This window comes from Typopeltis vanoorti, chromosome 6, assembly GCF_054136105.1.
Source record: "Typopeltis vanoorti isolate ZY-2024b chromosome 6, IOZ_Tvanoo_1.0, whole genome shotgun sequence".
NCBI classification, from domain to species: domain Eukaryota; kingdom Metazoa; phylum Arthropoda; class Arachnida; order Uropygi; family Thelyphonidae; genus Typopeltis; species Typopeltis vanoorti.
The window spans coordinates 135,288,181-135,314,285 of record NC_143554.1 but is presented as its reverse complement, the minus strand read 5'-3'; the positions used below and the strand labels follow the sequence as shown (position 1 = coordinate 135,314,285).

Here is a 26,105-nt window from a genome sequence, read left to right as displayed (position 1 = left end):
ACATAGTATTAGGCCACATTTCTTGTCATTATTAATCTCATACATAAACATGTAAAATGAATGTTCATTTATTTATTTCAGAATACTGTGATTTTCTTTTTTTAGATTAAATTTCATTTATTATTGAAAAAATCAAATGAAGATGAGGATGATGAACCAGTAGTTAAGCATGCTAGACTTGAAGAAGAAGACCAACCAGACAAGAATATTTACTGGAAAGTCAATTTTGATCAATTTCACTTACATTTTAGGTAATTATCTATTACACTATTACTTTATTGTTACTTATTATTTTCTCATTCATCTCCATGGTAGACCCAAATTAACCATTATTCACACAATATCTATTATACCTCTCCTTGAACTCATTCACGAATAAAGCACTTGTGATTGATTCCATTTTATCCATTCATTGCTCTCCACACAAAAAAAAAATCTAGTCCTCAGGCCCTTGCTAACTACACTTCTTACATAATTTCCAGAGATGACTTCTTGTTCTCTCTCTTCCTGTATTTATTGAAAAATTTCCTTTATCAATTTATAAAACTCCTTTCATAACTTTACAATTCTATCCCCTCTTTTCTATCAGTCAGACTACAAATGCATGCCATCAGTCTATTCTTGCAGAGAGCATTTCATATACCTGTTGCTATCTTGTCACTTGTCTCTGTATCCTCTCCACTACTTCCCCAAGGAACTCGGGCAACCCGATGTGGCCTTATAAAGAAGGATAATAACCCTTTCATCTGTGCTCGCTTGTTTACTTCAACATCAGAGCTCACTAAATAGAGAAAAATGATCATTTAGTCAGCTTCGATATGGTATCTCTTTTCACTAATGTTCCAGTGGACGATACGCTAAAAGCTGATTCCCAAAATAACCCCCTCTCTCCCAATATTTGCATACTCTTTAAGTACTGACTGTCTTAAATTACAGTATTTTACGTGGAATAACCAGGTCTTAAAACAAATTGAAGGTATAAAAGCGTAGCAGTGGGCTCCCCCACTTTCATCCCCATTGCTAATTATGCAATGGGGATGAAATCCTTTGAAACATTGACACTTAATTCAGCCCTCCTCAAGCCCAGCATGTGACTGAGGTATATTATTATTATTATTACGCTAGTGTTAAAAACCTAAGGACAAACACTGTTTCTGAAGATTACAATCATAAATTCAGATGAATCAACTTGTGGCAGTTTGTATAATTGATTTCGAGTAGAAAGTGGGAACAGATTCAAATTTTTGAATTGCATGCAAATGGGCATAGTAGCACTCAACAAGATAAATGGCAAAAGGCTGTGGTAAGTGAACTGTGTTTGAAGGAAGCTCTTTTTGTGAAAGAATAAAGTTGCAAACTTGGATGTCTTGTAATGGCTCAATGACATCATCATCTAGATTAGGGATTCTCAATCTATGGTACATGTACCACTGGTGGTATGTGAGTCACTGCCAAGTCGTATGAAATCAGAGTATAAAATGAAAGGGTAAATTAAGATATTTTTTTACTTGCAACATGAGTTGAGAATTAAAAATGTATGCACAAATATTTAACAGTTCTACTTAAAATATTTCATGCAACTGAATGAAAACATTATCATTAAAAACTTTTGTATAATAATATACAAAAACAATACAGAAGTTCAATTTGAATTTAATAAGTATTAATCAAATGACAATGACAAAAAGTAACTCGAATATATTTGATCAGACAACAATGGGAAACAATTTGTCCATTGTCATTTGTTTATCTGCGAGCTGCAGTTACAGTCAAGAAAGTTGTGGTATTAGATTATTGTCTTTGAATGTGAGATTTTATTTGTGAAATTGTCATATTTATATGTAGTTCCTGCCAGAGGATAGAAACCAGAATATGAATGAGTGGTTAACGAGGAGATCCTCAAAAAGATCGGAGGGAGAAATGAGTGTAAGAGAAGAATTGTTTCTCCCACCACTACTTCGAATCCTAACCAACCGACGGAGGACATCATTGTACATGAATGCAACAAGCATCCCTATACAGCACAACATAAATATAATCTTAGTTATTTATCATATGGTTTTCACATATATTGGAGAAGAAACCACACCTGTTCCCCAATGTGTGATTTGTTATGAAACACTATCAAAACATTCGATGAAGCCTTTCCTTCTTAAACGTCATTTTGAAACCAAGCATGGCAATTTAAAACACAAACCTTTGGAATATTTCCAGAGTAAAGTGTCCGATTTGTCAGCAAGGAAAAAACAAATGTCCTCATTTTCAGGATTTAACACGAAGGCTCTGAAGGCATCTTATGAAGTCAGTTTAAGAATAGCTAAGGCAGGAAAACCTCACATGATCAGAGAGTCATTAATATTACCAGCAGCTACAGATATGGTTAGAATAATTTTTGGGAAAAAGGCAGCAAACAACTTGAAATGATTCCATTATCCAATGACACCGTATCACGAAGAATTTCTGATTTGTCTTCCAATGTTAAGGAGCAGTTAATAGAAAAAGTTCAGGCTAGTAAATATTTTTCCATACAATTGGAGGAAACTACTGACATTGCCAGCATGACCCATCTTCTTACATATATAAGATTTATAGATGGGAAAACAGTGAAGGAAGAGTTCTTGTTTTGTGAACCACTGCCTGCTCAAACAACCTCAAATGAAATATTTTCAAAATTAGACCAATTTATGAAAATGAATGATATAGAATGGAATAAATGTGTTGGTGTTTGTTCTGATGGAGCACATGCAATGGTTGGGAAACACAGTAGCATTGAGCAACAGGCATAAGAAATATGCCTGTTGCTCTGAAGACAGTTTTGAATGAAAATATGAGAACTGTTAACTTCATTAAGTCCAGAGCTTTGAATTCACGACTATTTTCCATTATGTGCAATGAAATGGGTTGTGAACATGATTCTCTTTTACTTCACACCTAAGTTATGAGGCTGTCGAGGGGAATTGTACTGAGCTGCCTGTTTGAACTTCATTCGGAAGTGCAGATTTTTCTCTCTGACAAATCCTCTGACTCAGACTTGAATTATTTCACTGATGAACTGTGGCTTGCCTGGTTGGCTTACTTGGCAGATTTATTTTGCCACCTAAACCAGCTGAACACGAGCTTGCAAGGTGCACGTACTTCCTTATTCTTGGTACAGGATAAAATTGCGGCTCGTAGGAAAAAACTTGGCTTCATCATTAAAGAAATCAACACTGGAAACACGTGTTCCTTTCCATTGTCAGATGCTTTCTTAACTGAGAATAAAATTCTTCTTCATTGTGATCTGGCAGTGAATATAAAGAAGCATCTTGGGAGTCTAATCACAGATTTCAAGGAATATTTCCCTGAAAACCTGGCTTCAGAATTTTGGATTAGAGAGCCGTTTTCTATTGATGACACCTTACCAGAAATGTTAACTCCTTTCGAGAAAGACGAACTGATCGAGCTCTCCTGCGATGGAAGACTCAGGCAAATGATCAAGAGGATGGACTTAACAGACTTATGGTTGTCAAGAAGAAATGAATATCCAATGATCTCAGAAAAAGCTGTAAAATTTCTGTTGATGTTTGCAACTACTTCCCTTTGTGAATGTGGGTTTTCTTCTCTGATTTATGTCAAAAACAAGTACAGGAATAAGTTGAATGTTGAACCTGATTTAAGACTCAAATTAAGTCAGTTGAAACCAGACATTAAGAATCTGTGTGTAGCTAAACAAGCACAACCTTCACACTGAAACAAGAATGTGAGTTCTGTAATTTATAGCTTGTACTGATTGTAAGTTTATTTGAGAACTGGAGTACCATTATCAGGAATATGTGTTTCTCAAAATTTGTTTATGTATTCACTCATTATTATTTTAATTTTTTAAAATTTCACATTTTACAGAACAATCCATTGAATAGATTCAAAGAGTATCTGTTTCTCTAATAAATATCTGAATAAAATAATAAATAACTAAATAAATCACTAGTATTGTAGAGAAATGCTTATTTTGCCCCTGGGATCAACAAATCACACTTTTCCAGAATAAATTTGCTTACTGGTACATCTAATATTCTGAATTAAATATAGTGGTATGCCACTGGAAAAGGTTGAGAACCCCTGATCTAGATGATTTCATGCAGGAAAGAATTATTGGAAAGTTCGAAAAACACCCCAGAATTATTGATATTGCCAGAGAGTTTGGAATCTCACATAGTGTTGTATCGAGGCTCTGTGCAGCATTTCAAACTAGTGGAATGCATTACAGACATATGCTAAGAAGTTTCCCTCACTCTACCACAGAGCATGAAGACAGATTTTTTGGTTATAACAGCAAAACATAATTGACGCATCACTGTAGGTCATCTTTCAAGTTGGCTCCATTCAAGCATAGGTACGTGGATATTTTGACAAACTGTGGCAAGATGTCTCTAGCAATAGGCTTATACGCCTAAAGGCCTAAAGGCCTATAGTCTGCGTCCATTTATTCACAGTCATTGTAGAGCACATTTTCAGTGGTGTTGTATTCATAAAAATTGGACAAGACACCAATTGGCTAATTTACTCTTTACAGATGAGTCTTTTTAGTCTTTCCTCTAATTCTAGATGACACTTAATCTGGTGTGAAAGTGGTACTGCTTACCAGCATGAGAATGTTCTTGAAAGAGATAGATTCAGCAGTGCTGGGATTATGATGTGGGGAGGCATTACGCTTATTGGATGCACCGAGCTACAAGTGCTGGAAAAAGATACTATGATTGGTGAACGATATTGCAATGCAGTTCTTCAGTGTCATGTTTGATTGTTCTGTGCTGTTGTAGGTGAAGAATTCATTTTTATGGATGACAATGCCACACCACATCCTACTTGAGCAGTGGAGATACTTTTTGAGACAAAGGATATTAATTGAATCGAGTGACCAGCATGCTTCCTCAGATCTCAACCTTATGGAACACATTTGAGACACAAAAGGAAGATGTATTGCTGCTCGAAATTCCCCTCCAGAAAACAAACAAGTCCTTATCCTTGCTCCAAAGAAGGAGTGGGCCATTTTACCTCAAGAACTCATGAATCACTAGGTGCTAAATATGGTATGATGTTGTGAGAGCTGCATCATAGTTTGAGGTGGACATATTCCATACTGAAATGTCTCTCTCTATGTAGTTTTCAATAAGCACTGCACATTAATTCCTTAACTAAGTCCTTAAGAAATTTTTAGCGTTTGCCAAAAACTTATTGCAATTTATGTACAAAATTTAAAGCACATTTTTTGTGTAATATAATTTATTAGTATACTGACAATAAATTTATTTTCATGTTTGGCTGTATTTTGAAATTTTTTTCGTATACAGGTGAAAATGTAGCTCGTCCTTATCTTTTGGACAACAGTGTATAATATGGATATCTCCAAAGAGTCAAAAGATTCATTATGAGAGACCCACACTAATTATTATTCACACAATACCTATCTTAGTTCACTGTTGGGGGCACTCATAACTACCTTTAATAAATTACTTTAGTAATTTATTGCACTCATCCACCACTCTACAGCAAAGAATCTAGTCTGCACACCTTAACTAACCATACTGTTACACAACTTTCAGTTGTGACTGAAATCGTATTACTCATGTATTGAAAAATTTCTTTTGTGCCAATCTTATAGAATGCCTTTAGTAACCTTTCTTTTAGGCTTGCACAGTGATCCGAATGCATTTTTGGAAATTATAGAGACAACTACCGTGTTTGAATTATGAATGCCTTTAGTAACTTATAAATCTTTATAAGCCTAGTTAAGATAAAAAGCCAAATGGCTAGTTTTCTGGCACCTTAATATAGAAAATAAGGGGATAAACATCCTGTGTTGTTTTATAGCCAGTAAGCGAAACTAAAGATCGATAACTACGATCTTTAAAACTAAAGATCGTAGTTATCAATCTTTAGTTTCGCTTACTGGCTATAAAACAACACAGGATGTTTATCCCCTTATTTTCTTTATAAGCCTGTTAACCAAATTTTGCCATCTACACACTCTCAATCTATCCTCCTAGGATACATTGCACAGACCTAGTCATCTCTGAATCCACTCTACCAGCTCCTGATCTTCAAGAAAACCCAGGTGACAAACACAAATTGTCATGTCAGCAGCAAATTTGAGTTCCCAGGTAATCACCTTCTAAGTACTAAATACTAATTGGGGTTCAGGTTTTGCTTAATGTCAGTGATCAGATGACAACTGATGCTTTCAAACCAACAATTTAGCTTCTTGACATATTAGTGGTACTTATTTAAACTTTTATCTGCATCACCAATATGTTCTTTGAATCATTTTCTTCTGACAGCAGTAGTACTTGATTTTAATTTTTTCAGTATTGCTGTATGCTTATTTTATACATTCAAAGTTATCTATAAAAAATACAATGCTCATCCATATATTATTCAAGAAATTTGACATATATTACAAATCAAGATTTACTCTATAATTTATTCTAACCACTTACCTACTTTTTGGAATGTTGCTTGGGTAACAACATCTCTGTCACGGCTTTCTGGTGTTACAGAATATGATTGTATGCCTGCTGCTGCCATAAGGACAGTTTGCTATTTTAAGGTTTCACAGTTTCCAAACAGTTTAATTGTTGTTATTATTATTATTTTTATTTTATTTTTTCATAGACGTCAACTTGATTTCTAAATATTTCATCATCATCATCAAATTCCTGCCATGTACCCACAAGGGGTGTACAGGATATGATAGTACTACATGAAAAATTTACATCATTACTAACTTCCTGTCTACAATTTTCTTCCAGATCAATCTGTTACTTGTCAAGACTCCAATATTATCAGATCTTATATTTTTGTCATCTAAGGCACTTTGTACTGTATCAATCCACCTATATCTTGGTCTTCCTCTGGGTCGTTTTCCTGCCAACCTGGCTGAGAATACTTGTTTTGCCAATCTTTCCTCGTCCATTCTGTTTAAATGACCATACCACCTGAGATTAGCTCTGCTAATGCATTCCTGGATGCCGACAATGTCAAGTTCTTTCCTAATATCCCTTTCCTATGATATTGCCATTGATGCCATCTGTTCAACGCCTCTAATCTTTCTCAGGATTCTCATATCTGTGGTCTCAGTCTTTGGGCAAGTGTTTTACTTCTGACCCAGCTCTCAGATCCATAAGTTAAAACTGGTTTGAATACTGTCTTCTATACAGCTACTTTAGTGTTCTGGCTAATTTCTCTCTTATTCCATATGAATTTATTCAATTGACTTCCTACTATACCAGCTTTATTGATTCTGTTGTCTATTTCCATATTTAATTTACCATCTTCACTAAAAATCGTGCCTAAGTAGGTGAAATGTTTTACTTGTTCCACAGGTTCTCTCCGTTCACAATGCAGTTGACATTTCAATGATTCTGCCTATTTTCATTGTCTTTGTCTTTTTATTGCTGACCTTCATACCATATCTATTACAACAATTATTCAGTTTAGTGAAGGAATCTTGCAGACTCGTAGTGGATTTATTGATAAGTATAACATCGTCCGCATAAAGCAAAGCGCTGACATTAACATCTCCAATTTTGATATCATGTTTAATATAAATTTCCTTCATAATATGAGCTGTATAGATAATGAATAACAAAGGGGATAATGTACATCCTTGTCTCACACTAGATTTAACATTAAACCATCTTCCTGTACTTCCTTCAATTCTAATTGCTGACTTGCAACTCAAATAAAGACTAAATATTGCTTGATATAATGTCCCATTGACACTATACAACTGTAGTGTACTGAATATCTTCTCTCTTGGCACCTTATCATATGCCTTTTCCAGATCTACAAAACTCAAATAGAGATCTTTGTTATATTCCCATGATTTCTCCACTATTTGTCGTAAAGTGAAGATCTGATTCTGACAGCCTCTATTTGGCCTGAATTCAGCTTGTTCTTCACCAAGCGTTTCTTCTACAATTCTTCTCAACCGTTTCTCAAGTATACTTGCATAAATTTTGCCAGGAACACTCAGTACGGAAATATCTCTGTAATTCTCACATTCAGTTTTATCTCCCATTTTAAATATGGGTACTATGAGAGCTCTAATCCAATCATCAGGAATTCGTCCCTCTGTCCAGTCTTTCTGAACTATGCAGTGCAGCCACTGTAAGACTTTTATACCACCATACTTCAGCTTTCTGGTCGAATATCATCTATTCCTGCTGCCTTTCCACATTTCAAGCCTTTGATGGCTTTTTCTACTTCAAGTATGGATATGTATTCCTAACTGCATGCCTGGTCAGTGTTTTTTACCACTGTGCTATCATCACTGCTTGTTTCATTTAACAGCCTTTCAAAGTAATTACTCCATGCTTCAAGGATATCTTTTTCTCCTGTTTTCATGTCACCTTTATCATCTCTAACTCCTTTTACAGCACTCTTTCCTCCATTCCTAAGCTTCTTCAACAACCTCCAGAATATTTTGCTACCTTCTTGATATTTATTTTCTATGTTCTTATCAAAGTCCTCTCATGACTTGTTTAGCTAGTTTTATGCAGTGTTTAGCTTTCTTACATTTCTCTCTGTATTCTCTAAGAACACAAGTAGTTTAAAATGAAGGCCAACATTTGGAAGCTAAAATATCCACCTATATGTATGTTTTCTGTATATCATGATAAGTAAGTATAATTAATCCTAGATGATTCTATAAAAACTACCACTTGAAATAAATAATTTAAATATTTGGCAGACATCTATTTCACCCTTTTCAGACAATTATGTCGCTGTAGTTTCCTTGCCCATATGAACAAAAGATGTTCATTTCATTCCATTCCACTCCACTGAATGAAAATAAGGGCCAACAGTAGTAAAAAAACACTACATGAATTAATATCAGTGTGACTTGCACAAACTTTTAAGGTTACCTTTGCTTCGAGTAGAAGCTCATGATGCTGTATATAGGCAATAACATTGCCATTTGGCCACATGGCCTACTGGCTGTTTCCAACTTTTTACACTTTCTCATCAGTATCCACCTGAATTACTTTTACTGTTGAAGAGGAGAAAGAAGGGAATCTTGGATACCTTAGTTACAAGTCAACTAGAGGGGTCCCTAACATTTTAGTCTATCAGAAGTCTGCACACACATACACACACTTACATGCCACTTCACATCACCATCCCTGTTAGAAAATTGGAATTTTTAAAACTTTAGCCTCCAGAGCAGAGTAAATTTCATCCTCAGGAATTGCACTGCATCCAGAACAACAAGTCCTGCTTACACTTTTTGAACAGAATGGTTACAACAAAAAACCCCTTGCTAAACTCTTTAACACATTCACACACTGAGACATTCAAAAAACTCCTACTGCCACCTTAACTGTCTGGTGGAGCAAGAGAAAACACTCGTCCCTGCTACAATTTCATTTTTGCATGTTGACAGATGCACCATGTATCGTGATGGGTTCTTTGATTGTAACCAAATCTGCTTAGTTACAAATCTTTTTATTTAGGATATATTAGAAAACAATCATTAAGAAGAATACTATATTTAGTTGGTATATTTGAATTTCTGAAAGGTATAAATATGTGAATAAACAGTAATGATCCATTTGAGAATGGCAAATATAAGGGAGAGCAAGAACAGGTGTAACAGAAATACATGTATATATATATAATTAGTTCAAATTATATTTGAGATTTTTGATATCTTCAAGACAGTTCACAAATTCTAATTTTCTAAATAAAATTCTACCAAAAAAGTTGCAATTAACATGCCACATAAACTGTGTGGAAATGTGCTTGCTCGAAGCAGAAATAGCATACATATGCCAAAGGAAGTTACCCCAGCCAGTGTCGCCATTGGGCTGATGCTGCCCAACATCAGAGTATTAAAAAGAACAACAAACCCCACTCCCCCAATCAGACTATATAGATTCTTGTTAATTGGGACTAGAACAGTCAAGCAGCTCTCTCAATTATTATGTGAAGTTTCATGTTAAAAAGATATAAAAAGACAAACTAAGATTTCATTGAACAATAAATCATTTATTCAAATTAATTATAATAGTGAAATATGTACATCCTTTCCTTTAGTGTTACACAATGATTAGCATTTATTTTACACAAATTATGGACTCTACAACCATGTTGTAAATAATTATTTTATATTAAATAAAATAATTTTATAAATATAAATTGTCAACAGGAGCTACCAACTGCCTTCAGCGAACAGTCACATTGTCAACCAATCTAACCACACCCTGTACAATGATGAACTCGCAGTACTCAGCAAAGATTTAAATTTTGCCGTGGCATCCAGAACGATTAACGAACTTGATTTTATTTACCATATAGAAACAAGGTTAAGATTTATCCCAACCACCATAGCAGACAAAGTACATTTGGAAACCTCTAACATTTTAAATTTAAATTATATTAAAACAATATTCAGCAACCTAACAAAATTGGAATTGACACCGGTGAAATCACTAAAATTAAATCCAGACATCGTAATTACTAGCGCCGATAAAGGTAGTGGCACAGTTATTCTAAATTGAACTACTTATTTGGAAAAAATGAATCTAATAGTCTCGGACAACAGCACCTATCAACTTTGTTAACTATGACCCTACCAGGTGAATAAAAAAGAAATCGGAGAAGCTACTTAAATCAGTCACCACATGGCCCGAAGATACCATTAAAAAATTAATTTCACACACTACGCTCGTTCCCCGAGAATTTACAGTCTACCAAAGATTCACAAACAAAACACACCACTCCAGCCGATAGTCGAAGGTATTGACAGCCCCAATTATCACCTAGCCAAGAAACTAGTATCAACACTCAAGGAGTTAGCAGATTATTTATAAGGAAAAAGATGATTTATTAGTCAGTTTTGATATCTCCGCTCTCTTCAAATATCCCAATCAATGACACAATTCCTCTATTACAGGACAAATTCCCTCCCAATATTACAGCACCCTTTGCGTATGCCATTCTGGCTATTTTGTGTGGCAAAACACACTTTCTACCAACAAAAAGATGGCACAGCCATTGGCTCGTCATTACACCCCCCCCCCTCCTCCCCATTGCTAACTTTTACATGGAACATTTTGAGCAACATGCTCTAGATTCTTCTCCTTTAAAACACAAAGTCTGTCTTTGATACGTTGACGATGTTTTCATTATCTGACCCCATGGCCACCAGACATTAGACACTTTCCTCAGCCACCTAAACAAACAACACAAATGCATACAATTCACAATTGAGATTGAAAAGCAGAACACACTTCTGTTTCTAGATACACTTGTCACAAGTCTTCTTCTGGCACTTTCCTTCTTCTCCTTCTCCTGGAAACCAACACATACTGACCAATATACACAAATATGTCTACCACTACCCAACACAAAAACTCATCATCATCATCAAATTCCTGCCATGTACCCTCAAGGGGTGTACAGGATATGATAGTACTACATGAAAAATTTACATCATTACTAACTTTCTATCTACAATTTACCTCCAAATCAGTCTGTTACTTGTCAAGACTCCAACATTATCAGATCTTACATTTCTATCATCTAAGGCACTTTGTACCGTATCAATCCACCTATTTCTTGGTCTTCCTCTGGGTCGTATTCCTGCCAACTTGGCAGAGAACACTTGTTTTGCTAATCTTTCCTCGCCCATTCTGTTTAAGTGACCATATCACCTGAGATTAGTTCTGCTAACGCATTCCTGGATAACGACAATATCAAGTTCTTTACTAACATCCTCGTTTTTAATATGATATTGCCATTGATGCCATATGTCACTCCTCTTAATCTTTCTCAGGACTCTCGTATCTGCAGTCTCTAGTCTTTCGTCAAGTGTTTTATTTGACCAAAGTAAAACACTTGACCAAAGACCCTTTGAACAAGACAGTGTTCAAACCAGTTAAAACTGGTTTGAACACTGTCTTGTATACAGCTAATGTAGTTTTCTGACTAATTTCTCTCTTATTCCATATGAATTCATTCAATTGACTTCCTACCATACCAGCTTTATTGATTCTGTTGTCTATTTCTATATTTAATTTACCATCTTCACTAAAAATCATGCCTAAGCAGCTGAAATATTTAACTTGTTCCACAGGCTCTCCATTCACAACACAGTTGATATATTCAACAATTCTACCTATTTTCATTGTCTTTGTCTTTTTATTGCTGACCTTCATACCATATCTATTACAACAGTTATTCAATTTAGTCAGTGAATCTTGCAGACTAGCAGTGGATTTATTTAGAAGTATAACATCTTCCACATAAAGCAAAGAGCTGACTGACAATAACATCTCCAAGTTTGATATTATGTTTAATACCACTTTCGTTCGTAATGTGATCCATATAGATAATGAATAACAGAGGGGATAATGTACATCCTTGTCTCACACCAGATTTAATATTAAGCCATCTTCCTGTACTTCCTTCAATTCTAACTGCTGACTTACAACTCAAATAAAGACTAAGTATTGCTTGATATAATGCCCCATTAACACCATATAACTGTAGCATATTGAATAGCTTCTCTCTTGGCACCTTGTGATATGTCATTTCCAGATCTACAAAACTCAAATGGAGATCTTTGTTATATTCCCATGATTTCTCCACTATTTGTCATAAAGTGAAGATCTGATCCTAGCAGCCTCTATTTGATCTGAATCCAGCTTGTTCTTTACCAAGCTTTTCTTCCACAATTCTTCTCAACCGTTTCTCAAGTATACTTGCATATATCTTACCAGGAACACTGTTGGGAAATACCTCTGTAATTCTCACATTCAGTTTTATTTCCCATTTTATATATGGGTACTATTAAAGCTCTACTCCAATCATTGGGAATTCGTCCCTCTGTCCAGGCATTCTGAACTATGCAGTGCAGCCACTGTAAGATTTTTATACCACCATACTTCAGCATTTTTGGTCGAATGTCATCTGCTGCTGCATTTCCACATTTCAAGCCTTTGATGGATTTTTCTACTTCAAGTATGGATATGTATTCCTGACTGTATGCCTGGTCAGTGTTTTTTACCACTCTGCTGTCCCCACTGGTTGTTTCATTTAGCAGTTTTTCAAAGTAATTACTCCATACCTCAAGGACATCTTTTTTTTCTCCCATTTTCATGTCACTTTTGTCATCTCTAACTCCTTTTACAGCACTCTTTCCTCCATTCCTAAACTTCTTCAACAACCTCCAGAATATTTTGCCACCTTCTTGATATTTATTTTTTATGTTCTTGCCAAAGGCCTCCTATGACTTTTGTTTAGCTAGTGTTACACAGTGTAGCTTTCTTGCATTTGTCTCTGTATTCTCTAAGAGTATAAGCTGACTTATTTGCCACGAACATTTGATACGTTTTCTTCTTTAACTTCCTGTGTCCACCATGGAGTTCTAATTTTTCTATCCTTGCAAACAACTTCACCACATGCCTCTCTAGCTGAATCAGTCACGGTTTTCTTCAAGGCTTGCCAATGAATCTCCAAGGTTTGGTTCCTATTCTCAAACTCTTTCATTTTTTCTTCAATAATCTTTGTGTATTTTAGTCTACAGTTCACATCTGATAGCTGCTTCACTTTTATTCGCTTTGAAACTTTCTTACATGTTATTCTTTTCAATATGAAATTCCATTTTATCCTCCTCAAGACTAAATAGTGATCACTTCCAATTTCAAATCCTCTATACACCGGGTGTTCTGCACCAGGGAGAAAACATCACTATCAACAATAACATAGTCAATGTGACTTTTCTTATTCCTTGCTTCTTCTCACCATGTGAATTTGTGTACAATTTTATGTTGGAACATGGTGTTAGTAATAACCAATCCATGTCCTGAGCAGAAATCCAACAGATATTTGCCATTATTATTAGCTTTGCTCTTTTCTCCAAATTTTCCCAAAATATTTTCGTATGTCTGACAATCATTTCCTACTCTGCTATTTAGATCCCCAACAAGGACCAACTTTTCCTTTTTCATTGTGTCAGTTGCTTTTTCTAAAGCCTCAAAAAATTCTTCCACTTCTACCTTAGTAGAACCTTCTGTGGGACCATAGGCACAAATAAGTCTCATTGTCCAGTTCCCCATTCTCATATTTGCCGACATTACTCTACGACTGCCTGCCATTCAAGAAGATTAGCCTTGTATTTTGCATTGAATACTATGGCTGCTACTCCTTTTCCTTGATTGTCATTGCCTGAATATAACATTTTGTATTTATTGCTCAGAAAGATCTCACCAGTTTTTGTCTTTTTTGTTTCAGTCAGCCCTATTATGTCGATCTGGTACTTATCTAATTCCTCAGCATTTCTTTTCCATTCAGGCTTCTTATGTTGATAGTACCGATCTTTAACTCTGGTGATGTTAAGTTGGGGTGTGTTTTCAGATTTGTTCCAGTAGCTGACTTTTCGCTGTTCGCCCTGGTTCCCTGGCAAAAACAACAGGGGCCTTGTTTAGCAGGGCGACGCTCCAGCCGGCATGAAATTTTGTCATGTTGTACCATCATTTTTTTTTTTTTTTCCAGTAAGAATACAATTTGGTTGGCTAAATTCCACATTGCCATGCCATCTTCATTCGTTCAGTATCCAGGTAGATACCCAACAGGGTGCACCACGAGAAGGTGAGGTTTGGACATTAGGTCAGAAGCCCTGGTCGGTTATTTGCATTCCTTTGAAGGCTATGTGGAGGTCTTCTCTCAGTTATACAGCTTTGACCTTTAACTAAAAAACAGGGCTTTGGAGATTTGCTCGAATGAACAAGCACTTAAAGATGAATTAAAAGTTATCAGCAATACAATACCTTCCTAAAAAATGGTTACAGCCAAAATACTATCAACAAAATTCTGTACAAGACCTCACTTAAAAACAAAAATGAACAAGACTACAAGAAAACTGTTACCATTCGATACATTAAAGAGATTGTCGTAGACAGGCTTATACATTGGTTATGCATTATTAAAACACTTAAGGAATTGAACTACGTAGTTAAGAATATAAATTAAATTATACTTTAATAAATATTTCTGATATTTCGGTAACGTCACGTTGCCATCTTCTAAAGGAACTTACAAAAAAAGGCACATGCACTTAGCACTACAACACAGTAACTGAGAATGAAGAGATGAAGCTATTGTTCTCCTAAAAGTCCTGATGGTGCCTTCTAGCGGGCTAAGTAGGTGATCTTGGCCGTTAAGCCAAGAATCGAACGTATAAGCCTGTCTAGGAGAATCAACATCATCCACGGAGATACGATCACACAGAAGGTCTGCCAATATGGTAAATTGAAGTTGAAGCTGTCTAGACAATTAAATCATCTAACTTTCCTGAAATGCTGCCAGAATAATAAGGTAATTCTGAACTGTGTAAAATTCAAGCACCGTTTTGTTTCACAAAAAGCTCTCCGAATATATAACCGCTCTAGCTACGCGTTGCTACGCGAACAAATCACCATCACGCGGTTTCTCTTAGCAGACATTAACGAAGCTATTCGTGCTTTAAATCATGAACTTTGGTCGATTTTACATGACGTCTCTTGTTCCGCTGCAGACAAAGAATTTGAAAAAATACGAGCCTGACAGATGAAAAAATTCGAAAAATTAAAAAAAACTCTATCGTCATTCCAAAATTTGCTACCAACACCATAATCAACCTTTCTTCAGTCTTCAGTCACCCTGAAGCCTGAAGCACTCAACGTGCTTTCACGTGGCCACAACTTCGCCGTTGCTCCCAATAAAATACCTAGTGAGGATATTATGATCCAGATCAAATGCGGAATCCACCACTTTCCACATCAAGTTGCCAACAGTGTAAGACTGGATGTAGCTTGTGTCCTCTCCAAAACAAGCCACCAAAAACCAACATATCCAACAAGGAATATAAAGCTCTACAGGAAATGAGGAATAATAAAGAATTAGTTATCACCAAAGCGGATAAGGGAAATACAACTGTAGTACTTAACCAAAAGGACTACACAGGTAAGGTGAATGCTCTTCTATTAGATCGGGCTACTTACCTCCTTATCGAATACAATCTCACCAACTCTCAAATTAGAAAACTTCACAGGCTCCTTAACGGACTCCCAAAAATGCATAAAGAAAATGTGCCATTATGTCCCATAGTGGATGGCATTGATTCCCCCACATACAAATTAGCTAAACATTTGGCCAAAGAGCTCACACACTATACTGGCAACACACCATTACACATAAAAAAACTCAGCCTATTTCAAAGCCAGCATAGAAAACCTTACACTTCAACGTACTGAAATAATGGTCAGCTTTGACGTCTCCTCTTTATTCACAAATGTCCCACTCAAGGGACATTTGTGAATAAAGCTAATCCAAGCTAAATTTTCTCCCGATATCTCAGCCTTATTTCAGTTCACAATGAACTCAGGCTATTTCGTTTGGCAGGGAAAATTCTACAAACAAATAGAGGGGACAGCCATGGGTTCACCACTCTCCCCCACCCTTGGCCAATTTCTTTATGGAGACCTTTGAAGAAAAAGCCTTAGCCTCTGCCCCACAAAAACCAACCATATGGCTTCGCTACGTTGATGATGTGTTCGCTCTTTGGCCACATGGCTCTGAAACACTTCTCTCCTTCTTAACACACTTAAACAACCAACACCCCAGAATCAAGTTCACCCTGGAAAAAGAGGAAAACAACAGCCTCCCTTTCCTAGACACACTAGTCACCTGCCAGCCTAATGGAACCTTGGTTTTCTCAGTTTACAGAAAACCCACCCATACAGGCAGATACATTCACCAACAATCCCCCCCCCCCCTCACAACAATATGGAGTGGTGAAAACACTATACAACAGGCTAAACTAATCTGTTCAAACGACTTGGCCCTAAACACTGAACTAAATCACAACCTCAACACTTTCTCAGCCAATGGCTACCCCCCCCCCCCCCAAAAAAAAAATCCAAAAAATATTATAACCTACAAACCACAAACTCCCCCCCCCCTCCACAACAAGGATTACTTTAAATCCATCACCATTCCCTACATCCGAGGCACCTCGGAAAAGATTACCAAAATCTTAAAAAAACATGACCTGACCTCCTGTTACAGACCTTACAGAAAATTGGCATCCCTTATTCGCTCCACTAAAGACCAACCACTTCCCCTAGACCTACCTGGTGTATACGGTCCCTGGTATATATGGTCCCTTGCAGTTGTAAACAGTCTTACTTTGGCCAAACAGGCAGGACAGCGAATATCAGAATTTCTGAACACAAGGACTGCATCCGTTTTCACGAGTACAGCCATTCTGGTCTTGCAGACCATGCTCTGGATACATGCCACAGAATATGGTGGAAGAAAGCTACAGTAATACACCTAGCAAATACAAATTCGAAAGACTATTTATGGAATCAGCCTCAGGCCTAAGAAATTCTCCAAACCTCAACAAATTTGGTTGTATGCGACTGCCTTTAATTTGGGAGGCTTACATTAGCAGACCTTCAGCCCAACGGCCAAGAACACCTACTTAGCCCACTAGAGGGCACCATCAGGACTTTTAGGAGAACAATAGCTTCATCTCTTCATTCCCAGTTACTGTGTTGTAGTGCCTATGTGCACGTGCCTTTTTTTGTAAGTTCCTTTAGAAGATGGCAATGTGATTGCTGAAATATCGGAAATATTTATTAAAGTATAATTTAATTTATATTCTTAACTACGTTGTTCAATTCCTTAAGTGTTTTAATAATTAAAGGGATATCAGACAAAATAAACAGAATTCTATAAAAATACAACCATAAAGCCACGTTTAAACCTCCTGCAAAATTAAAAAACTTAACTCAACTCATCCAAGGATCCCTCCCCCCTCTGACCCACCCTGGAGTATTCTGTATCCATTGCACCTATAATTTGCCCATATGTAGGGGAAACAGGATGCATAATTCCTATCAGAAAAAAGGAACATAAATGACACATTAAATATGACCATGGTCAAGCTGGTCTTTTCTGATCATGCTCTGAACACTTTACATAGAATTGACTGGAAAAGCACCTGTTGTTTACATAACACCAAAACATAGTATGAACGTAAATTTAAGGAGGGCTGCGAGATTCTTATCAATCACCCTAATATGAACAGTAATGATGGTCTAAAAATCCCAAGCATATGGAAGGCACATATTCTACCCACTTAACCTTTCTGCCTAAGAGTTAATATAAATAGGACCATAGATAATCCAGGATCCTAAATCTAATATAACAATTGTCATGTTAAATTAGGACATCATTTTTACTGTAACAAAACTATCTATATGAAAGAATGTTTTCTGATGTTGTCTTAAATAGAATATAGGTTTGATATAGTTAATTTATTTTATTTCATTTATTTATTGTAATTTTATTTTATTTTCACTAGAGGTGTGGCCAATCGAATAACCATTGATCAAATCATTCTTTTCAGCATACTATGTGAAATGTAATTTAGCTTGTCTCTGTATATATATATATGTATATACTCCATATGATGACCCTAATATGAAGGTTGAAACATCAGGAAATTAAAATAATTATTTATAATTATTAATTATAATTAATTATAAATAATAATTATTTATTTATTGCCAGCCTGGCTGGTCGAGTGGTTAGTGTATCCGCTCTCCAGCTAAGATGCGGCGTGCTCGAATCCTGCCATGGGCATGTTTTTCATAATTGTTTGTGGAAATACTAGTGCCTGTGGTCGGCAGTAGATGACGTTGGTGTAGTTTCAGTCAGTTGGTGGAGATAGAGTTGTAGAGTAGGTGCCCTCCCTGGTTTTCATGGTATCCTTCCAGATATATATACAAACAGTATACAAACAATCGGAAGGTCTAGCCATGGGTAGCCCCGCCCCCTGTCACCACCATGTGCAGACCTTTTTATGGAAAAACTTCAAAAGGATATTCTTTCCACCATTTTACCAAAACCGTCAATTTGGTGGAGATATGTCAATAATGTTTTCATCATCTGGAAGGATACCATGGAAAACCTTCTCATGTTTCTGAACAAAATCAACTCACTACACAATAAGATCAAATTCACTATAGAACTAGAGAAGAACAGAAGAACTTCCTTTTCTTGACATCCTAGTGAGGAGAGAAGATAACAATATCCAACTGTCCATTTACAAGAAACCCACAGATACAGGTAGATATCTACATTATTCGTCCAACCATCATACATCACAAAAACACAGCATCATTCACATGCTCCGTAATAGAGCCTTAAGGTCTATTTCAAAAGAAGCAGATGTACAGAGAGAACTGTCACTAATAGCTAACACTCTATCTCTTAATGGATACCCTTCTAACGTTTTAAACAAATGGCTATTTAAAGACAACCACCAACAACATGTTACGGTGCCTCAATATGTGTCCACAGCTGTCATTCCATATATTAATTCAGTTTCCACAAAATTGGCGAGGATGTTAAAAGCTCATAACATCAGAGTGGTTTTTAAACCAACTACCATGATCAGACATATCTTAAGATCACCCAAAGATGAGGTACCGTTCTTCAAATGTCCTGGAGTATATGAAATTCCATGCACATGTGGCCTTTCTTACATTGGTCAGACTTCTAGAAGTTTTGAAATAAGACAGAAAGAACATGTGGAGGATGTCAATCATAATAGAATCATCACATCTGGTTTAGCTCATCATTTCTCAACATCAAATCACGTTATAGATTGGAAAAACAGTTCTATGCTTTACATCGAGAATGACTACAGACACAGAACTTTAAAAGAAGCAGCTGTGGTACTACGCACAGGCAATAATTTAAATAGAAATCAAGGTATTATTCTTAAAGACATATGGAAAAATCTCATCATCTCTCTCAGTTCAATAGAACTACAATATGCAAAAAGCTACACAACACGTAGTCATGTACTGGATTCTGACCGAAGCATTCGAACACATGCACGCCATCAAACACGAATGATCAAATGCAACGGCCTAACAGTTACTAAAATGTATGTTTTTAAATGTAACTTAATGCATTTGTTTTCACACCAGTTCAGCCTTGAAAATGCTAGACAGTGGCTAGTGAAACTTGTTGACTCTTTGTATATTTTATCATTTATCTTCTGGTCTTTTAATAATAAAAGTTCTTTATTTTAAATATGGAGATATTAAAGTCTTGCAGAGGTTACACTGCATAATTCAGAAAACCTGGTCAGAAGGTCTAATTCTAGATGATTGGAGTAGAGCTCTCATAGTTCCTATCCATAAAAAAAAAGGAAATAAAGCTGAATGTGAGAATGGGGTTAGAAATAAAGCAACTAATCAAAGATTAGATACCAGATCTGAGACTTCTGAGAAAAATTATCTGAGAAAAAATATGAACAGATGGTATCAGTGGACAATCACATAAAAAATGAAGATATGGGAAGGAACTTGACATTGTTAGCATTAAGAATCTATGAGCATAGCTAATTTAATGTAGTGGTTAAAGTTTTAAAGAGTTTTTAAAGTTTATTAAAGTTTTGCAGAGATTACACCGCATAATTCAGACAACCTGGTCATTATCAGTTGCATCAGTTTTGGGACTTGTAGCTCAGCAGCAATTTCCTCCATTCTGCTCTGTCATTGGCTTTCTTCCTAATCTCCTGGTAACGCCTCAAACCCATTCCTTCTTTGACTTGGGCAACAAAGCTTTTCCTTGGTCTGCCTCTTCTTCTTTTCCCCTCTATTTTGCCTTCAGTTATTCTTTTCACAAGTCCATCATGCTGAAGTATATGTTCATATCACCTATCCCTTCTAATTTTGATTGATCTAATTAGACTTCTTGTTTCGCTTATCTCCTTCTCTCAGGACTTGTTCACTTGATTTTTTTTTTCTGTCCATTTTATTTTGTTCATGCAGCATCAGCACCACATTTCAGAAGCCTCCAATCTTCTTATGTCTTCTCTGCCTAGAATCCAGGTTTCACATCCATACAGTGTGCGATGCTCCATGTCAATGCCTTTATTTATTTATTTTTTGTTTTCGATTGTAGGTTGAGATTTCCTGTTAAAATGCTTTTCATCTTAGAGAATTGGGCTTTTGCATTGTTTATTCTTGATCTTATGTCTTCTCTTGTTCTGCCATCTTCTGTTATTAGGCTTCCTACATATTTAAAGTTTTTTACTTGTTTTATTAGTTTCCTGCTGATGTCTATATGCTCTATATTGATAGGGGTTTTGCCTGTAACAAGGATTTTAGTCTTATCTGTGCTGATTTTCATTTTATATTTTTTGAGGTTATTATTCTTCTGTTTTCTGCTACAAGGGTTATGTCATCAGCACATACACATGACTTGCTCACCATAGCGGCATAAAGCCGCTATTTATTTTATTTTTGGCATTTTCAATATATAAATTAAATAAAAGTGGTGAAAGTATACATCCTTGTCTTACTCCACTCCTTATATTTATTATTTTCTCCTTATCATCGATTTTAATCAGCCCATTTTGATTTTTATAAGTTTGATAATTTATTTTCCTATCCCTCAAGTCTATAACGATATTAGTTAGACAACAATTTAGGAGTATTTGCTGGTTTGCTTTATTAAACACTTTCTCTGAATCAAGGAAGCAAATGTAAGTATTTTTACTAAGGTCTATTCTTCTCTTTATTATTGTTCTTAAACAGAGTATTGCCTCTCTTGTTTCTTTATTCTTTCTGAATCCAAATTGGTCTTCATCCAGTAGACAATCTATTTTTGAATAAATTCTATTTTGAATAATTTTTAGCAGAATTTTGCTAACATGTGAGGTTAAACTATTGTTCTAAATTGGCTGCATTTATTAGCATTATTCTTTTTTTGGTATTGGTATTATAGTTGATTTCATAAACTCCTTTGGTATTTCTCCTCTATCATAGATTTGGGGTATTAATTGATAGAGTAAGGTTTTTGTCTCATCACCTAGATTTTGTAGCAGTTCTATAGGAATATTGTCTACACCTGGACTTTTTCCCTTACTCATTTCGGACAGTGCTTTATCAAATTCTTCTGGCATTATTGGGGGTCCTAGATTATCTTCATTTTGATTTTCTATGCTGATATCAACATCAAGTTTGTCGCCATTATAGAGATTTTCAAGATAATTCTTCCATTCCATTAATATATCCTCAGATTCTATTAGTAATTTTCCATTTTCATCTTTAACAAAAAGGACCAAGGTAAACTGCCGATTTCTTTGGGATTTACAACTCTTGGCGCAAGGTCCCGAGAAGGCGAAAATAGAAGAGGATTGAGCCAAGCATCGTGGGGCAGTTTCTGGCAGAGAAACAGAGGCAGTCAAGAGGAGGCAAGGTCCAGTTGCTGACAAAAGGAGAGGCAAGGTTCAGTTACAGAAGCAGGAGAGGCAAAGCGCTGTTACCGAAGAGAGCCAGAGGCAGTCGGCAGAGAACCAGAAGCATACTGACCAAGAGGAACAGACCTTATGGTGAACTCAAGTCAAAAGAAAAAAATTGGAGAACAGCAGATGTCAAGTGTGGATGTCCTATTGTTGCGGGAAGTCAACCGAAGCCAAAAGCCTCAGAGTGATCTTCAAGCCTGTATGCTGAAACTTTTTCCCTGAGCTTTTGAATACTGGGAAGATTGCAGTCCAAGACCGCCAATAATCTGACGAAATGCCTATCTGACGAAATGCTTATCTTAACCTCTTTATATTCCGTTTTTATTCATTAGTTGTTGATTGATACTCATATGAATATAAAGAAATTTATATTATACTGCGGTATGCTATATTCAGATTAGTCTAAATAATATAGAGGAATCAATCATCAACTATACTTATATTAATACTTTATCTTCAGGCCGAGGTTATTAATAACTTTTAAGGCTTCCGCAAAGGTCCGATTAATTTTATGAGCAGTGCAATAAAAGAAAATCAGGCAAACATTAAATTTAACTCAACAAAAGAAAACATTTAATGTGGAAAAGTACAATATATACAAGTTTAACTATCTGCAAAAAAGTCATCCAATTAAAATATTATAAGAATTCACATTCATACATTAATAACTTCTCAATTAGGTTTGAGGATCATGACTAATGTTAACACTTGTTAATTCATAAAGCATTAGTATTTCCCTGACATATCTCTCTCTATCCAATTGGATGAATCATATTATAAATATATTAGCTCAGTTTAAAGTATTCAGAATAATTACAATCCATAAATTATCAATCATTCATTTATCAGTTCTTTATGTTCAGTCAATCAAGTTGGAAATAGTTCTTAAAAGATCGACCTTCCAAACATTACAATAATCTTATGACAGGCTACATTTAATAGAACAACATGACACTTATTATTTCAAGGGGAAAGTACTTCAGTACATCTAACATTCGACCATTAATCAACATAACACCACAGCTAAGGTTAAAATATATCTGACGGAGTTAACAGTTATAGCTTCACTGGTTACAGAAAGGACAACTTTTACCAGGTTACTGCTTCTACACACATCGAATTCGCAAGGCACATTTGCAATTCTTGTAGACTTTTACTTTATGGCTACACAATTCTAAAGAAATCTTCCATCATAATAACTGAATTATAGACACAGAAATATATAAGTCTTGATGCACTAGGTCTCAGTTATCTACTTAATTCCTTATCTTCTTCTATGTATTAACTTCGGTTCTGCACTATTCTTCCACAAACCACTTGGAAAATATTGTAGTATTAGAACTCCCATAGAAGTAATTCACGATGCCTATTAATTCCCGGTCCTTTCGTAGTCGATTTACGGCATATATCAACTCTCCCTTCTGTTACACACACCGGTCTCTGTGCTGTCTCTAAAACTTCTCCACTTACTTTCGTTTTCCAATCAGCTACCTTCCTTCTTCCCGCCAAAATCCAGTTCTAACCAGTTCAGCTTATATCCACTGGCTTCCTTGTTTATACACAGTAGTTCACGTTCTCCGCACGAGCTAACTAAAATAAACTCCGTTTCTCCTTCAGCAGCCAATCAAATCCAATCAGAAGAATTACATAAAATCACTCTTACAATACAGAAATAAAAAGATATATCACAATTCATATAATATACATTTAAATTTACATACACACATTTTCTTATAATAAATTTTACAGAATAAACTAAATAAAATGAATGACATATTTACATAGAGTTTTTTTATTACTATTACATATTCTAAGATTAAATAATCAATTAATAACAAACAAAACTCAAAGTATTTATATGAATAATATATTACAAGCAAGAGACTAACAACAAATAATATTTACAAGTCTCTTTTATGACATGGTGGATTATGTTAAATGTGAATGAAGTATTAAAACATATAAAATATCTTCATTCACAACTTAACACTATCACACTTACCTCTCGCATTCACAGCCACACGGAGCGTGCACCGTGTGGCTGTGAATGTATATGACATATAGCATATTATTTATTTAATTAGATAAGAATAGAATTTACTAATTACAAATTAATCCCCCATAGTAGAATTTAGCCACGTAAAGAATAAATGCTATCACACTTACCTCTCGCATTCACAGCCACACGGAGCGTGCACCGTGTGGCTGTGAATGTATATGACATATAGCATATTATTTATTTAATTAGATAAGAATAGAATTTACTAATTATAAATTAATCCCCCATAGTAGAATTTAGCCAAGTAAAGAATAAATACTATCACACTTACCTCTCGCATTCACAGCCACATGGAGCGTGCACCGTACTGACACTGGTATGAGGAGTCTCACTTCTCACTGACTCGAACGTAAACAACCCAGTCGGGTTGGTGGGTCTCCCATATGTGATATGGTCAGTTCATTTCTTTGTCATACACATACAGATGGAAAAGATAAGCTCCTGGAATGGCCTGACTGTTCATATTTGCTGCTTATGTTAGCATGCGCATCCACTAAAACATTCGTTAGCCGAGTCTGAAAAACAGCAAAAAAAATCTTCGTTAGCTGCAAATCGTTAGCAGAGTCAGTCATTAGCCGAGGTATTACTGTACTAGGAATGTTAGTAATCAGTTAAAAGAGGAGGAAACACCCCTATTCCTCAAATACTCTAATAGCTTCAGAGAGAATGGAGGACCTCATCCTGGTTTTAGTAAGCAAGAAAAGAGACAGATAGAAAGTTTTAAATAAAGAACCCTCATTGTGAAGAATGTTAGGATGAGGGGAAACAAGAAGTGGAAGAGTAAGAGAAAAATATGACCAAAAGCTTTGAAATGGATCATACTTAGCTCTGTGAACCTGGGTTAGCCATGCCTGTGTCTGCAGGTCACAAGCCCCATGGGGAAATTTTATGGTCAGAAGGTCTAATTCTAGATCATCGGTTCTCAACTGGTGGCACGCATACATCCATAGCTTTATAGTGTAGTAATTTCCCTATCCCAACTGATTACCTCATTTCCACTATTTTACATTAAGATAGGCACTGAACAAAAGTGTCAGTGGGTTTAAAAGGGGTACACAAGTGGAAAAAGGTTGGGAACCAGTTCTAGATGATTGGAGTAGAGCTCTCTTAGTTCCTATCTATAAAAAAAAAGTGGGAATAAAGCTGAATGTGAGAATTGGGTTAGAAATAAAGCAGCTAATCAAATTACATACCAGATCTGAGACCTCTGAGAAAAATTATGGAGAAAAAATTATTATCTGAGAAAAAATGTGAACAGATGGTATCAATGCAGAATCACATAAAAAATGAGGATATAGGAAGTAACTTGACATTGTTAGCATTCAAGAATCTGTGAGCATAGCTAATCTAATGTAGTGGTTCCTTAAACAAAATAGTAGAGGAAAGGTTAGTCCTGCCACCTTACCATCAAACAGGTGGTAGGACTAACCTGTTTGATGGTAAGGTGGTAGGACGAAGACTATGATCTAGGTGGATTGATTCATTTAGAATTGCTCTAGAACAGTGCTTCTCAACATGTTGTCCTTGGCTCTCTAGTGGGCCACAAGAAAATTTTATTTGGAAATAAATATATTCTTATCCAGTTTCTAAATTTTCAGATATATTTTAGAATATGATAGAGCCTGTGTAGCTCAGTGGATGTGGCGTTTGCACACCATGGCACTTGACCGCACAAAGGAAGACTTCTTG

At 35.8% G+C, this 26,105-nt stretch overlaps 1 protein-coding gene across 2 annotated transcripts in view; it reads left to right on the top strand.

The window, feature by feature from the left end:
- Positions 1-26,105, top strand: part of LOC150105967 (DNA-directed RNA polymerase III subunit RPC3-like) — a 164,015-nt gene that overhangs the window by 63,727 nt on the left and 74,183 nt on the right. For both annotated transcript variants that reach the window (XM_090393728.1, XM_090393727.1), the window contains exon 5: positions 106-251. In XM_090393728.1, coding sequence (XP_090249854.1) covers positions 106-251 — 146 coding nt within the window. The remainder of the gene's footprint in view (positions 1-105; positions 252-26,105) is intronic.